The 16,644-nt window shown below is 49.8% G+C and overlaps 1 protein-coding gene across 1 annotated transcript in view; it reads right to left on the bottom strand.

The window, feature by feature from the left end:
- Positions 1 to 199: 199 nt before the first annotated feature.
- The window catches only part of SAE1 (SUMO1 activating enzyme subunit 1), a 61,998-nt gene continuing 45,553 nt past the window's right edge, over positions 200 to 16,644 (bottom strand). The window contains exons 7-9 of the mRNA XM_054588646.1: positions 13,187 to 13,331; positions 4,319 to 4,388; positions 200 to 1,250 (exon numbers count right to left, since the gene is read on the bottom strand). Of these exons, the coding sequence (XP_054444621.1) occupies positions 1,158 to 1,250; positions 4,319 to 4,388; positions 13,187 to 13,331 (308 nt within the window). The 3' untranslated portion in view covers positions 200 to 1,157. The remainder of the gene's footprint in view (positions 1,251 to 4,318; positions 4,389 to 13,186; positions 13,332 to 16,644) is intronic.

Below are 16,644 nucleotides of genomic sequence, written 5' to 3'. Positions count from 1 at the left end.
AACTGAATTATTCAGCAGACAACTGGAACCAGAAGCTTCTCTGCACTCGCCAGACGAGCAGTGCAGCGGCAGTGTCGGAGGGGCGCCTTGGAGCAGGTTCAAGCGTCCAGTGCCATTTCTTCAGGTTTAAAAAGGCAACGGGGTCGGGGGGGATCACTCCGTCAGAGGAAGTTTCAAATGTGGAAGAAAAACAAACAAATCCTAAAGCAAATAACTTTATTTCTATCATTCCTTTTTAAAGAATCATGGAAATCTAGAAAATATAAAAAAAATCCCACACAAACAGCTGCCATTCAGGGGGTGGAGGAAGGACAGACACAGCCCTTAATACAAGGGTCTCCAGCGCCGCACCAGAGCTCCTCCCTCCCGGCGTGTGGCCCCGACACGACACAACACGTCGGAATCCCCAGGGGGTAGGACTCAGGCACCTGCCTTTTAAAACAAAGTTTCTTCCCAATTTTCAACTTGCAAGGTCTCGCCCTAATGCCCGAGGGGACCTGGTACCATTCCCTCCGTTCCACAACCCAGGCTGGAACTCACTAATCCTCGACTAAAACGCAGGAACAGCGCACCAGATGCCACCTGTTGTTTTGCAGGATCTCAGCTTTGGAGGAAATGCATCCCGCCTGCCATGGTTTTCCTCTCAGGGCACCCGTCTGCGTCTGGAACTGCGGTCCCATTAGCGCTGCGCCGGGCCCGGGCTTTCCTCCCCGCCTGAGGCCACATGCCTCTCTGTGTGACCTCAGGCGGGGAGTAAGTCCGAGGTGGCGAGAGGCTCCTAAGCAACCAGGCGTGCTGGTTCCTGGCAGGCATCACCAGCAGTGCCCCAGGGGACCAGTGACACCGTGACGGCACGAGGGCAGAGAGGCGTCAGAGGGCACTCTCAGGTGATCGCCACTTGGGTGCTGGCAGGCCTGGAGCTGGCGCACAGTCCTGAGCGGGGAGGGATGGACGCAGCCAGGCCCTCCGCCCCGACATGGAGCAGCTGCTGGCGCTTGCAAGGAGCACATCTGCACAACCTCATCATTCGCAGGAAATGGGTGTGAATGGGGACTTCACTCTCCTCTCGCCTGGAGAGGCCCTCGTGGGGGCAGGGCACAGGGGACACATGCAGGCGTGCTGGGGCTCAGCATCTTCGGGGCTGCCACGTCTGGGACTCACTTGGGGCCGAGGCACTCCACGATCCCATTTCCCTTCATACCATCGAAAAAGAAGAAGTTGTTGTGAGGTGGGTCCCTTTGAGACAGGGCCTGGGGAGAAAAACAAGAAGAGCTTCAAAATGGAGAAAAAAAGAGCAAAAAACCCCCAAACCCAAACTTCAATAAGCAGTGTGAGCAGTGGTTTCTCAACAGAGGTCCATCTTGCCTCCCCAGGGGCTATTTGGCCATCTCTAGAGACAGCCTCCTTCCCCAAATACAAGCAAAAAGTTTATTTAAAAAACCTGAGGTAGAAAAAGTGAGCCATCTGGGCTGCGTGGGCTCAGGAAACAAGTTACAGAGGCAGAAGAAGGGCCCTAGGAGCTCAAGAGAAAGAGAGCACATGCGCACGGAGACGTATTTGATTGTCACGTCTCTCAGCGCTGGCCCCTGCCAGCTGTGTGCCCTCAGACAGATCATTTAGCCTCTCTGAACCTTACTTTCCCCGTGTAAAACAAATATAACAAATTTATTATCCTAGGCATTAAGAGAGATGATGTGCCTCAAATACCCTTAACAGCGGCTAGCATGAAGGAGCATTGCCTGGCAAACGACAGAGATAATTACTTATGACTCTGACTGAGAAAGGCAGTGATTCACTCCAACGCAGCCTAGCGGCAGTCTTCTTGACCCAAGGGGACGCGCATCGCGCAAGGCCGCTCCTCCAGGAGGGGCTGGGCCGCCTGCCTGGGGCCGCTCCTTGGCCACGGGCATGGCGACTGTTGTGTGGGGCTAAGAGAAGGACATGGCACTTTTAGGGCAGGTCAGACAGCCTGAAGTCACATGCTGATTCATGTGTGCACGTGCGTGCTGGGTTCATGCATGTCTGCCTTTTCTAGGAGGTTCTGAACCCAAGCAGGGTGACCCTTGGAAGAGGACGCCACCCACACGTGCTTCTAGGCAGTGCTCCCAGGTCACTGTGCTGTCACTCATCAGGTAGGACCTCGTGCACAAAGTCAGAGATGATTCTAAACATCCTGAATGTATCCTTGAGCTGAGTTCCAGTCCCAATCTGTTTCTGCAGCTGTACAATGGGGACAATCATACCTGCTCCAAGTGGTTATTCAGCCATTTGTCCAAAGAGATGTGCTGAGCATCCACTCAGTGTCAGACATAGTGCTAGGCACTGAAAGGGGCGCTTGGATCTGACAGAGGGCTGCCCCTAGCACGTATGAAAGGCAAATCAACAGCCCCTGCCTGCTAGAGTTTCTAGTGAGAACAAAGTGCAGTCAGTCCCGTCATGTGCCTGGCACAGAGCAAATTCCCAGTGCGTGGGAGCTGCTATTGCTATCGGGCCCAGGGGTCCCTGACCAAGATCTGAGGACCCCAAGCACTCAGCCAGGTGGAAGGGCCCAAGAGCCTGGAATGACGCCAATTTATAGGAGACGATACAATGCGACCTAACATGGAGCCTGGGACGGCCACTGCTGTCACTATCGCCTGCAGCACTGCACAAAGGGGACCTGCTGTGGAAAGTGGGGAAAGGAAGGATGGCTTCTGCCTAGGAAGCATGACATAGCGGGACGTGGACAGAACACACGGAGTCTGCAGCGATGTGAGGACGGAAGGAAACCAAGATGACTCCAAGGCAACAGACTTTTACCCGTAGCCTCCACCTCCTAACGTTTCCGTCTGGGGTGGTCAGACGGCCTCTCGGCAGAGGCGGAGGCGTGTGGCCCTCAGACTGCTGGGCCCTACCGCCAGCTGACTGCGGCGGGGGCAGTGTTAAGTGTGTGTGTCCGGGAGTGGTGGGGACAAGGCGGCAGGGCACGGGGTGAACGTGGGGCAAAAGGTAAAGTGCTTCCCAAACCAGATGGGGGCAGGAGGAGATTCCAGACACGCCCAGCAACCAAGAATGTGGAGCGCTCTGGCTATCTGGCACAAACAGAAACAAGATGCTGGGCAACAGCTGTCCCCAGCAGGCCGGGAGGAGGGGGCTGCACCGGAGGTTAGGACGGGGTGCAGAGAAGCCGCTGCAAACAATGGGGTCAAGGCCGCGTGCAAAACCCAGGGAGCGCCTTCTCAGCGGGAAGTACAGAAGGGAGCCTGGGGGTCTGCGCAGGCCTCGCACACCGCCTGAGGCACGCCACCCCCGGCGGGGAAGCGCACAGGCCCAGGAGCCAGGCTGCCTGGCTCGAACCCTGGCTCCTCCACTTCCCGGCACCTTGCTCCCATGTTACACTGCAGGGATCACGACACTTCCCACCTCACAGGGCTGTTGTGAGGATAAGTGAGTTCATCCATGCAAGGAACAGTCTGCGTGGTACGTGGTGGACTTTCAATACATGTTCTCTATTACTGTTGTCACTGCTGTTGGGCTACAAGGATGTGCACGTTCCCGTCCCCACTTCATGCTCCTTCCACCACTGCACTCCTTCACCTAACCAGGCACACCTGCCCACGGAAGGAAACAACAAACCACCACCGCCAAGTCCGCTAAAGCATGTAGAACCTGGCGAAGGTAAATTTAACACCTTTAGGCAACTATCAAAGTCCCCAAAGGATGTAAAATTTCTGTGAGGGCATGCTATAGTTTTAGCAACCCCAAATGGTCTCTAGAAGAAATTCAAAATGCTGTGCCAGTGGCAGGTTATGTGACCCCAGGTAAGATACCTCCCTGCTGAGAGCGCCGACGATGCCTACCTGACACGCGGCAGCCGCCCTGCAGAGCCGCTGGCACAGGCCCCGGGCGCTGACTCCCCTCCTCCTCTGTAACAACCCCCGTGACGGACACAGGGGGAGCGCAGATCTGGGAGCCCCTCTCAGGGCCTCGGCAGTGCCCTCCCATGAGAAGGGGCCATGACAGTACCCGCCTCACAGAGCCACGGGAAGCCCAGTACCTGGCGAATATCGTAAGCACCGGACACCTGATCAGTTCAGCTAAGGGAGGGCAGACAGCACTGTGCCCGGCTCGGGGCCCAGCCTGGAGCAGGCCCTCAGAGGCCATTCACGGAGCGCCCAGTGGGCGGGCTGGGAAAGGGAAGGAAGGAAAAGGGCGGGCACGCCACGAGGAGGAGCGGGGTCAGACAAACCCGGGAGGTCAGACAGCCCAGGGCTCGCTCTCGCACGTCTACAAGGTGTGTGTTGGATCAACTGTCTTCTGCTCCACAGCGACTGTTTACCTTCACAATTTCCTGGGCCAAGATCCCTCCGACCACAGCGCACACTGGGGCCATCTCGGAGAAGCAGTACCTGGAAGAGAGCACACGGGGGTGAAGCGCTGAGGAGCAGGGAGGCTGCCCGGACGGCGGTAAGGGTCCGAGCGGCCTGAACGCATCACCTCCTACCAGGAGGCGGCCATTCAGACAGCAAGGCGGGGAAGTTCAATCTGATCCAGGGGTTTGTGGGTGGCTGGGAAAGACCTTTGAACCTTGGCAGGCAGGAATTGTTTCACAACACTTTTTTTTTTTTTTTTTTTTTAAGTTAAAGGAAAGACTATCTCTGTGCTTCCTAAAAATAAGGTCCTACAAATATCAGATGCTTCAGTGCCCCGGTCACATTCCCGCAATTCTCTCCTTACCCACAAGGGTGGTGGGTTCTATATGCTTCTCCCACACAAGTGTCAGGGAGAAGGCCTGTGTTAACATGCAGGCATGGGACATTTGGGACCCGAAACTAAAGTATGGGGGCAGAAAAAATCTTCGCTACCCACGTGGACACCAGATCTTCTGGGTCAGGATGGGGCACCCAGAGGACAAATTTTGGCTGACACCATCCCTGGCTCCTCCAGCACCCGTCCCGGGGAAGCTGAACACTCCCTCCCGCCACCTCCCCAGGGGAAGCGTGCTCTGCAGTTCCCGGCCCTGAACTCAGGGGTGTGCCCTAAATGAGCCAACTGGGACACTGACGAGGTGCAGCCTCTACCTCTGGCCTTTCCACTTTGTGCTCATCCTTCTAGGCATGTTTAAAAGTGCACATATCTAAACATACATAATTTCAAACCCAAGTCATATCAACTATCATTCATTCCGCACTGTCACCTAAAGGTGGATATTTACAGTTCAGCACTGTGCTCACGTATCTTGGCATAGATGTCCGTCCAAACAATTCAGGCAAATCCCTAAATACAGAATCGCTGGGCCCCGATACATTGTGCCAAACCGCCCTCCAGAAACGCTGTGTCCATCCCAGCCCCACGGGCTGCGTATGCAAGTGCCGCAGCAGGATCGGCGCCCCACCCGCCCAGCCGGGGCGGGCTCTTCTCCTGTTCGTCAGGGTCCGTCACAGAACTGGGCCACATAACCGAGGACTTGCAAGGAAAACGAATCACCCAGGATGCTGCTACTCAAGAGATAACCACATGTGGGATGTTTTCCTTTTATTAAAAAAATACACCGATTCTCTTGTGATATCACACAATTTAATATTTGGCTTTTTTTTCCTCTTAAAAATATATTCTCTTAACTAAATGCTAGCAAATCAAACCAGGAACACCCAGAAAGGATCGTACACCACTATTAGGGGGGACTTATGTCAGGAATGGAAAGCTGGTTCAACACGTGAGAACACGACGGGGTACGCCACGGTAACTGAGTAAAGGACAATAAACATACGATCATCTCAAAAGACCCAAGAGGCATGTGACAAACTCTAGCACGTTTTCATGCTAAAAACACTCAACAAAGTGGGAAGAGAGGAAAACTTCTTCAACCTGATAAAGGGTATCTATGAAAACTCCACAGCCAACATCGCACGCTGGTGAAAGGCAGAGAGCTTTCCTTCCAAGATCAGGAGCAAGACAAGGATGTCTGTCTGCCCTGACCACAGCTACTGCACGTGGCGCTGAGGGTTCCAGCCAGGGCAGTTAAGGGAGGAAAAGGAAATGAGACTTTTTTCTTTCCTTCCTTCCTTCCTTAAAGGAAAGGAAGACGTATTCAGAGGTGACATGATCTAGTATATAGCAAATACTAATGAATTCACAGAAAAATTATCTGAACTATTAATTCAGCAGGATACAAGATTCACATACAAAAATCAACTGTACTTCTATACATTAGCAATGAACATCCTAAAAATTAAATTAAGGCCCTGGCCAGGTAACTCAGTTGGATAGAGCATCATCCTGGTAAGTTAAGGTTGCAGGTTCGATCCCCAGTCAGGGTACATACAAAAATCGACCAATGACTGCATAAATAAGTGGAACAACAAATCAATGTTTCTTTCTCTGTCTCCCCTCCCTCTCTCTAGAATCTGTAAATTAGAAAGAAAGAAAGAAAGAAAGAAAGAAAGAAAGAAAGAAAGAATTCTACTTCCAATAACATCCAAAGTAAAATATTTAGAAATACATTTAACAATAGATGACTTAATATTGTTAAGACAGCAATACTCCCCAAATTAATCTATACATGACAAAAATCACTATATCAAAATTCCAGGTGCCTTTTTTGTACAATGGAAAAAGCCACCCTAACATTCCTATGGGACTGTAACAGACCCAGAATAACCAAAACAACCCTGCAAAAGAACACGGTTGCAGAACTCATGTGCCCCCATTTTAAAACTTACTACTAACAAAGCTACAGTAATCAAGACCATGTGGTACTGGTATAAGGACAGACATATACAGCAATGAACTAGAATCAGTAGTCCAGAAATACAGAAATAAGTACATATACGGTCAATTAATTCTTGACAAGGGTGCCAACACCATTCAATGAAATGGAAAAGTCTTTTAAACAAATGGTACGGGGACAACTGGGTCTCCACATATGCAAGAATGAAATGAGACCACTACCTCACATTCTATACCAAAGTTAACTAAAAAAATGAATCATAGCCCTGGCTGGTGTAGCGCAGTGGACTGATCGCTGGCCTGGAAACCGAAAGGTCGCCAGTTCAATTCACAGTCAGGGCACATGCCTTGGTTACAGGCCAGGTCCGGTTCCCAGCTGGGGGTGTGTGAGGCAACCAATCTCTCATACAACGATGTTTCTCTTCCTCTCTCTCTCCCTCTTTTCCCCTCTCTCTAAAAATAAATAAATTAAATTGAATAAAAAAGAAAGAAAAGAAAATAGAAAAAAGAACCAGACCTAAATATAAAAACTAAAACTATAAAACTCTTAGAAGAAAATAGAGGAATAAATCTTTATGATCTTGGATTAGAGGCAATGATTTCTTGGATGTGATACTATAAGGATAAGTGAAAAGAAAGTAGATCAATTGTATTTCATTAAAATTAAAAACTGTACTTCAAAGGACATCATCAAGAAAATAAAAAAGACAAATCACAAAATGGGAGAAAATTTTTGCTAGTTATTTACAAATAGCGGACTTGTGTCCAGAATATATAAAGAACTCTCTCGAGTCCTGGCTGGTGTGGCTCAGTGGATTGAGCGCTGGCCTGCGAGCCAGGGGTCGCCGGTTCAACTCCCAGTTGGGATGTATGCCTGGGTGTGGGCCGGGTTCCCAATGCAGGGCATGTGAGGGGCAACCACACACTGATATTTCTCTCCCTCTCTTTCTCCCTCCATTCCCCTCTCTAGAAATAAATAAAATAAAATCTTAAAAAAAAAGAACAACCAACCAACCTCTCTCAATAGTTGCGTTACTATGGTGGCCTGGAAAAGGCAGAACTAAAGACCAGAGAACAGATCGCTGGAGCTGGGGAAGGGGCAGAGTACAAGAGGGCAGCACAAGGGAATTTTCAAGGCGATGAAACTTTTCTAAATCTTGATTGTGGTGGTGGTTATACAACTACATGCCATTGTAAAAAGTTATGTGTTTTTTTTTAATTGTTGTTTAATTATAGTTGTCTCATTCCCCGCCCATTTCATGTGTTTTAAAATAAAAACAAAACACACATGAACTCAAAGAATGGTATAACAAAAATGAATAAATTTTACTCTATGTAAATTTTTTAAAAAATACACCACGAGGCAAAAATGAATTATTGTATGTAAGTCTAAATAATAAAGATTACAAGACAACAAGACAAGAATTACCTCTAGAAATAATCAAATAAATACAGAATATGGGATATTCAGTAATGAAAATGGGAAGAAGAAGAAGAACAAGAAGAAGAAGAGGAAGAAAAAGAAGAAGAAAGGAAGGAAAGAGATGAAACTGTTCGAGATCAAGAGATGGAAAACTTTGTGAAAAATCAGACAGTAAATGGTTTTGCTTTATCCCATATGGTCTGTTTAAACTTTACGCAGGCTGTTGGTAGAGCTGTACTAGCTCTACAAAAGTGGTCACAGCTGATACATAAATGAGTAAGTATAGAATGAAACTTTATTTACAAAAACAGGTGGCAAATGAACCCCTAGATCAGCGACTTTCTATCAGTGCACCACAAGAATTTTTAAAGCATGCAATCCCTGACCATTTCGTCTGGGGCACTGACCTTTTCCTTTTGACCGTCAAATTAATTAAAAAACGACAACAGACAACACAATTAGCTGTCCAGGGTGAATGAATCAAAATTATACCTATTTTTTTTTTGGTCAGATCAGGAAAATACATACTTTTTTTGGCTCTTGCATATCGGCCACCAACACGCCATCCAGACTGAGGAAGACCCAGAAACTTCGGGGCCACATGACCCACGGTCATGGCCACACTGGCAAGCACAGGAAGCGCCGGGGAGGTCTGGGGAACGCTGGTGGCTTGCATCCTCACAGTATCAACTCTGACGAGGATCACGCAGGTCACTCTGGGAAAGGTGGTGTGAGGCACTGCCACTTAAAGAGGAACCGGAGCTTCTGCCCCACTGTCAACCCTGATCAACTGTGGCCCTTGGTCAGTGAGCCGACACGGGCGGATGCTGCTCAAACACAAGGCTGGATCGCTCCCGTCACTGATGGGGTGCAATCGGGCTACTGCCAACTTCTGGGGAAGGGAAAGTTCCTAAAGCCGCCTGTGAAGGCCAAGGCCTTCGGCAGAAGAGCTGAGAAGATGAAGGGCGCTGGCGGAGGCTGTGCGCTGGCAGCCTGGAGCCACATGGAGGGAAGTTCAGTGAATGCTCCCAAGTGAAAATGTGTGTCTGTTTTTTGGTGTGCCACAAAATTTTAGGACTTATGTGTGCCGTGAGATGAAGGTTGAAAGAAAAACGACCGCCCTAGATTAACAGAGACACAGAACTGAATGCAATGGATAAACTCTGAAGCGCCCTGACAGACTCATGTCAGCATCCTGCCCCTCTCCCCGAAACTGCAAGCAAGGTACCAGCACCTGGGTCTAGCCGAGTGGTACATGGGTGCCCACTACGAACTAGTCTTTCCGTCTTTTCTGTATGCTTGACACTTTCCATGATAAACATCATTTTAAATCCATACATAACATTGCATTGCCCTGTATCATTCACTTTTTAATGTCTTTTCACTTTCTCTTTCTTTTAATATGGTTATCTTTTGTATATAAATGTTTGCTCACATTATTTCTTTAGGGTATATTCTTATTGGCAAGGAGCAGAATTACTGTGTCAAAGAGGGAACATTTTAATGACTCTCTCTTTTTTAAAAAAGATTTTATTAATTTTTAGAGATGGAAAAGGAGGAAGAAATGGAGGGAGAGAAATGTCAATGTGCCAAAGATACATCAACCGGTTGCCTCTCGCATGCCACCAACCCGAAATCGAACGGGTGACCGTTTGATTTGCAGGCCGGCACCAATCCACTGAGCCACACCAGCCAGGGCAAATGACTCTCTTTTTAAAATTTTGTATTTTTATTGATTTTAGAGAAAGAGGAAAAAAGAGAGAGATGGCTCGATCGATTTGTTTTTCCACTTACATACGCATTCATTTGTTGCTTCGTTATGTGCCTTGACCGGGGATCAGAAGAAAAACAAAACAAAACCAAACCCAAATATGCAATACTCTAACCAACTGACCTACCCGGCCAGGGTGATTTTAATGACTCTTGATATATATTTCCAAAGACCTCCCTTAAAAGGTCACACCTTTACTCACCACCCTTGCTAACAATAAATGAGTATTTAAAAAAAAAAAAAAAGCATCTACAAAGGGCCCTAACTGGTATGGCTCAGTTGGGTGTCCTGCAAAGCAAAGGGTTGCCGGTTTGATTCCTGGTTGGGGCACATGCCTGAGTTGGATGGTCTGGTCCCCGGTTGGCAAACAAGAGGCAACCAATCGATGTTTCTCTCCTTCTAAATAAATAAATAAGTAAATAAAATCTTTTAAAAAATCTACAAAGAATTTTGTTGATTTCACATATGCTATGACTGAAAATGTAGAAGATACAGTACCAAGTGGTCAGTGATTTTCTCTGTGAGTAATGGAATTATGAGTGATTTTCATCTTCATCTTTGAATCTATTGGGTACTTTCCATAACATATATTATTTCTGTAATTGAAAACCCAGTTAAGTTCACAAAAGAGCAAATATTGTATGATTCCACTTATATAAGATACCTAGAATAATCAAATTCATAGAGACAGAAAACAAAATTTACCAGGGGCTTGGAGAAGGCAGAAAGGAAAGTTAGTGTTTATAGTTTTTCCACTGTTGTGTGTTTATGACGAACATTCATAATTTGTATATGTAACTTTTACTGTTTAAAAAAATTTTTATTGTGGTTAAACCTAACAACATAAAATATTCCACCTTAGCCACTCCTGACCGTGCAGTTCGGTGGCATTACGCACACTCGCCCAGCTGTGCCGTTGTCACAACGAGCCCGCTCCAGAGCTCTTTCATCATCTCAGACTGCAGATCTGCACCCATTAAATGCCTTAAATACCCATTAACAAGGTGATGGTTAAATAAATAACTAAATGTCAGATAAGGACATGGATCTGTATTTTTGACACAAATAGGTCTATGACACGCTGAAAAGAGGCTATTACATGAAGAGTATGATCTCGTTTTGACATTAAAAAAAAAGAAAATATATGGGTAAATATATGCAGGAGTCTGTGAGGCTAAACCCCAGAATGTTAGCCGCGGCCACTTCTCAATGCTGGGACCACGGGCAACCTTTTTCTTCCCTTCTACATTCTCTGCCAACAGGCATCTGTTGCTTTCATACTCAGAAAAGCAATAAAGCTCTCTGAGAAGAGAATAAATACAGTCCCATAAAGGACAGCGCAAGCAGACCACGCGCAGATGAGGGGGACGGAGGCTTGTGCACAGCTCTGAGCCGGCAGCGTGTAATGTGAGAGGGTGGCTCAGCTGCCAGACGTCCCCATCCCATCTCAGGCCTTGAAGAGGCCACCAAACCCCTCTTACTTAGAGGGCGACAGAGCGGGAGCACCTGAGCACACGAGGACCTGCATATGGGAAAGTGGGATCTGTAAAGTGGGCGGGCGAGGGCAGAAAGCACTTGGGAGAGAGGACCGGCCAGCAGCGAGTCATTAGGCTGTCAGTGTTGGTGGTGACTTTCTCCTTGTGGGAAGCGGGGCCCCCACCACTGGCTGGCGTCGCAGAGCCAGGACACTCATCACTCTAAATGCACAAATCAGTCACTTGGCTGCGTACTCACGGTCGGCACTTTGGGCGTGCTTGGCGGCCCGGCCTGCCTGGCTGGGTCTGCTGCAAACGCAGCCCCGCGTGAGCCAGCGCAGGTACCACTTGCTCCCTACACTCTGTCCACCCTTCACCAAGACATGTATGCCCAGCTATGAGTATGAGACAGGGACCCCGTCCCAGCCTGCAGCGCCATTAGCCCCTGACCTGCCGTTGCCAACTCAGGAAGGCGCCTCGTGGACGGCTGCCTCTGTGGCTGAGAACTTGGCCAGCGGTTCAAAGGCTCCTGCTTGCTAGTCCTAAATCTGGTGGTGTTACTAGTGTCTGGACAAGGTACTGAGACACAAGAAAGAAACAACTCTGGAAACAACTTCGGGAAGAAGAAACTCTGATCCACTTCATCGCTAGGAGGAAGACCCAGGTAGTGTGCTGCTGCCAGCAATCAGCACGGTGAGACAGGGCAAGGCCTTGGTTGGCTACTTAACTAAAATCTCAAGCAAGTGACAGAAAAACCTTTCAGAGCCTCAGTTTCTTCATTTAAATAATGGGAAAGTAACCACACATCAAGGGAAGATGTGCCAATTAAATGTGGTAAAGCAGAGATGGTCTTCTGTATACGGTGCTATTGTTACTAGCTTTGTAAATCCTGCATTAGGCACTTCACTTTCCTGAGCTTTACCGTGTCCTTACCTATAAAAAGGGCTGTTGTGAGGAGAGAGACCATGTACATAGTAGCTGCTCAGTAAATTACTGCCACAATTATCACTGCTACACGCTGGAGGCACAGTGAAGCAATTTACGAAGTGTCCCCAAAGACAACAAACGAAACCGAGAGTGAGCCAACGATCCCAGACCTGCCCAGAAGGGGCTCCTGACCTAGTCGCCATTTGGACTTCTCCAATCAAATCCTAAACCTGACTGTGCCTAAGAGCAAAGACTGGCGCCGTAGGATGAAAGCACCCAAGCGCCCATGGGAGCGGAGGCTGGAGACACGACTGCCTTTGCTGCTGAGGGGGCACACGGGTCAGCCACCTGAGGGCGGCAACGGGGCAATGTCCACCTAGTAATAAACCCCATTTTCCGGGCCAGCCAGCAGTTTGCCCTGCAGCCGCACCGGCACACACGGGGCTGCCCCCAGCAGCGCGCTGTGGGAGCAGAGGCCGGGCCACGATGCGGGGCCGCAGGGGCGGAGTCGGGGACCCCGAGGCTCCCGAGCTGCAGCACTCCAGGGCTGGAGACACCGGGAAGGACAATGTGCCCGGCCGGAAGCAGCCCCAGAAGGCACTGTAAAGGGAAACAGGCACACAGCAGTGAGTACAGACTCATACTGCCCTGAAGTTTCAATCACATGAATATAAAACACCTACTGAACACACGGAACCCGCGCCTCGCTGTTTTGCACGCTGTGGCCGCCCCGAGGGGAGGCAGGGGTTTATGGGAGCTGGCAGAATACGGCACAGAAGGCTCTCCTTGGGGCCCCTGGTCTCGACAAGCACCTCCCCAGCTGAAGGCAAATGCAGCAGACATTTATCAATCCAGGCCGAACCAATAAATGCCGAGACCAACCTGACAAAGTCTTCAGGAAGCAGGTCAGGATTAACACCCAGGGAGTCGAGCACATCGTTTCGAATCTGGAGCAACAGCTCAGAATCTTCCCCAAAGGTATCACAACCTGGGTCTCTTCCCTTATCCGTGCGGAACTTCAGGAGCACTGAGGAAGGAAAAAGGGAGGTGAAAAAGCAAGTCTTCACAGTAAGTGCTTATCAATGTTGAGAATTAAAAAATATTTTTTTTCCATTCTCTAGGAACTATAGACATTACGTAAAATGTGGGCCAAGTGAAAGGCAATACACTTTTCATTTACTCAACAAACACACTCAGAAAGGCAATTAACTAATTACAAAAATAACTAAAATGCCCGTGATGAGCGCTGGGAGAGCACACCAGCGATCTGACACCCGTAGGGAGGCACCAGGAGAGGCCAAGCGAAGTGCGTGTTTCGGGAGAGGCGGAGAAGCTTCCTGCAGAGGGAAAAGGCCTGACTGTGAGCCAGAAGAGGGGTCGGGGCGGGAGGCATGCGTTCTAGGCACCAGTTGAAAGGGCGGCTTTGGCCAGAAAGGCCAGCCAAATGCTCAGACTCATCAGACAGGCAAATCATTACAAACAAAACCTCCCTTAGTACAACAATTATGTCAACCTCCAGAAATGAGTGTTCCATTTTGGTTGTGAACCGGAGAAAGGTTGAGATGATGGCAGGAAATCAGAACTACTGTGTAATGGGACCCTAACAAGGCTTGAATTTTTAGCCCAACCAAAAAGACACAGGCAGGAGGAGGATGAGGCTGACCCAGCACAACCCCCTTCTACTCCCACTACCCTGCCCACGACATTCACGGCGTGCTGGGCGGGTGGCGTTCTTGTTCTCCACGTGCCCCTCAAGGCAGGCGGACAGCCCGCCCGCAGGGCACTGCCCCTCCCCCATCACACAAGCTGTGTGTATCAGTGGAGACAGGGACACATGGATCTCTGGGTGCTCTGGGATAGCACTTCATACTTCAAGGGGACTTTACAAAGTGTGTCCATTTAAGTCTCATCATTATTTGCTGGCTGAAAAAGTGATTTTCCTCAGCAAATTATATTTGGGGGGAAAACAGGATTTTATTTATTTATTTTTAGAGAGAGGGAGAGAAACTGTGTGTCGTTGCCTCTTGCCCACCCCCCAACCAGGGACCTGGCCAGCAACCCAGACATGCACCCTGACCAGGAATCAAATTGGTGACCCTTGGTTCACAGGCCGGCACTCAATCCACTGAGCCACACCAGCCAGGGCAAGAAATTACAGTCTTGATCAGTACATAGGGCTCTTCCCTAAAAATAAAGGTGGATCGAAAACTCAGGCAATTGCTGTGAGGCTCTTTAAAAATGCATTTGGAACCCACCCCAGACTAAGTAATGAGGGCTTATTTCTACTTGTTTTCTTAAGACTTACAAATGGCTTTGGGGACGAGCAGCCTGGGCTGAGAACCACTCTCCAAGAAACAGTACCAATTCATTCATCCAACCAGCGAGACTGAAAGCTCACTGCGCGCCCGGCAGGCCGAGGCACTCGGCACAAGGGCAGGCTCGTCTGCATGTATGAAGGCCATGGGGAGGGAACAGGGAAATCAGGAGTCACAACAGATGGCTCCGGTGAAGCTTGAGAGAAGTTCATAAACGGGTTACCAAGCGTTCCAAGAAGGTCCCAAACCACAGAAGGTACAAGGAGACACAGCCTGCCCCAGGGCTGTGCCTTCTCAGTGCCAGTGTCAGAGAAGGGCCCATAGTCTGCTTCCTTGGCAACTTTCAAATGCCCAGTACAGTGCTTGGCACATTGGAGGCTTAAATGAAAAAAGGCAGGTGTCACTCAAGAACACCTGTCTTGAACACTGTCTGTCATCTGGGAACACGACTCCTCTTTTTCAAGAAAACAGCTCCTAGAACCCTCAACTGTACTCAACCACTTGGCAGCTAGCTCAAGGCCAACGGCCATTTGGTTGCTGCTAAACCAATACGCCTTCACCCCAGCTTAACTTCTACCTCTGCAGATGTGTTGCTGGAATTCCAACTTAGAGTAAATAAGGGCAATCCCAGGAGCACCTGGGGGCAGGGTGGATGAGAGGCCTCAGAGAGGCAGTTAATCCCTGTTTAGACCAAGCCTCTTTTCCAACAGTATCCTGTGAAGACAAAGGAATCTGGAAACCTGCTAGCCCAGCCAAAGCAGAGGCTACTGCGAGCGCACTCTCGGATGTCAGCGCTACTGTCGTCAGTCGCTCTGAAGAGGACACGACCACAAACCCAGAATGCTCGTCAGTGCTGCCTGAGCAGATGGTGGAGGCAACGCCAAGTGCAGCCGCTCGCACTGCACGATCCAAGGCCCAGCGGCAGCCACGTGGGAAGTGAGAGAGGCTGCTTGATTTCAGGCCGTCGGGGGGGGGGGGGGGGGGCCGGACGCAGCCTGTGCGATCCTCTCACTGCTGTGTCGCTGGGACAGAAGCATCGACTGCCGTACGGGACGAAGAAGAGAGTCATTTTTACAGCCCTCATCACAAAGCCTCTCATCTTTTGGCCAAATACGAGCTCTTGAAGAAAAGCTCAAACCACCGTAATAACAGCAAAAGCAGCAGTGCCACCGCGGGCCAGGCACCGCTCTACAGACTCCTGCTCAGCGGCACTCGCCCGGGAGTGCCGGTGAGGGCGGCAGGGGCCCTGCTGCTCTCCTGGCCTCATGCGGGGAGAAACCAAGGTTCAGGGAGGTGAGACAGCTCGTTCAGTGTAGCTGCCAAGAAGTACTGGAGCAGAAATGCCAACTCTGGCATTGAGATGCTGTGCTTCTTAACCCTAATCGAAACCAGGAGAAGCGGCAGGGCCATCGGAACGCAGCCCCAAGGATTCCGCATGGTCTGGCTCTCTGCCGCGGCCCCCGCCCCCACCCCCACACACAGAGGACTCCCATTCGACCACATCTTTATGCCTTTTCCAGATGGGCCCTGCCCTCTCTCAACTGCTCCATTAATTTTAAGTTACTAATTCAGTGCGTGAGAAGTGGAGGTGGAGGCCATGGGAAACCTGCCCATCAGTCTTCACAGAGTCAGACCAGTTTTGTCTCAGAAAGAACTAAGGTGGCACTAGGGGGAGGTGTGCAGGCGGCAGCAGCGGGCACCGCTGTCCCTCTGGGCCCCGTGCCTGCTCCTGGTGCAGGCTGCCTGGACGAGGGCCGGCAGGCTGGCACCACGCAGATACCTCGCTGACCACATCTGAAGTCCTCTCGGGGCCTCCGGGAAGGAGGCCAGTCAGTCCGGCCACTTATTTGCAGCAAAGCAAACAGAAGCTGTATTTTTCACTCTTTTTCAAATGTCAGCACTCCAGGAGCAGGGGCGGAGGGGGTGGGAAGAAGCCCATGTTCTAGACAGGCAGCAGCCTCAGAACTGACCCTAGCCCCTGACAAGTTCTGGCTTAGTAAATTCTCCTTTGTTCTGCTCGCCACC

Source organism: Pteronotus mesoamericanus, unplaced genomic scaffold, assembly GCF_021234165.1.
Source record: "Pteronotus mesoamericanus isolate MK-2021 breed Mesoamerican mustached bat unplaced genomic scaffold, CSHL_Meso_final scaffold_137, whole genome shotgun sequence".
Lineage (NCBI taxonomy): Eukaryota > Metazoa > Chordata > Mammalia > Chiroptera > Mormoopidae > Pteronotus > Pteronotus mesoamericanus.
This window is presented reverse-complemented; position numbering and strand designations above follow the sequence as displayed.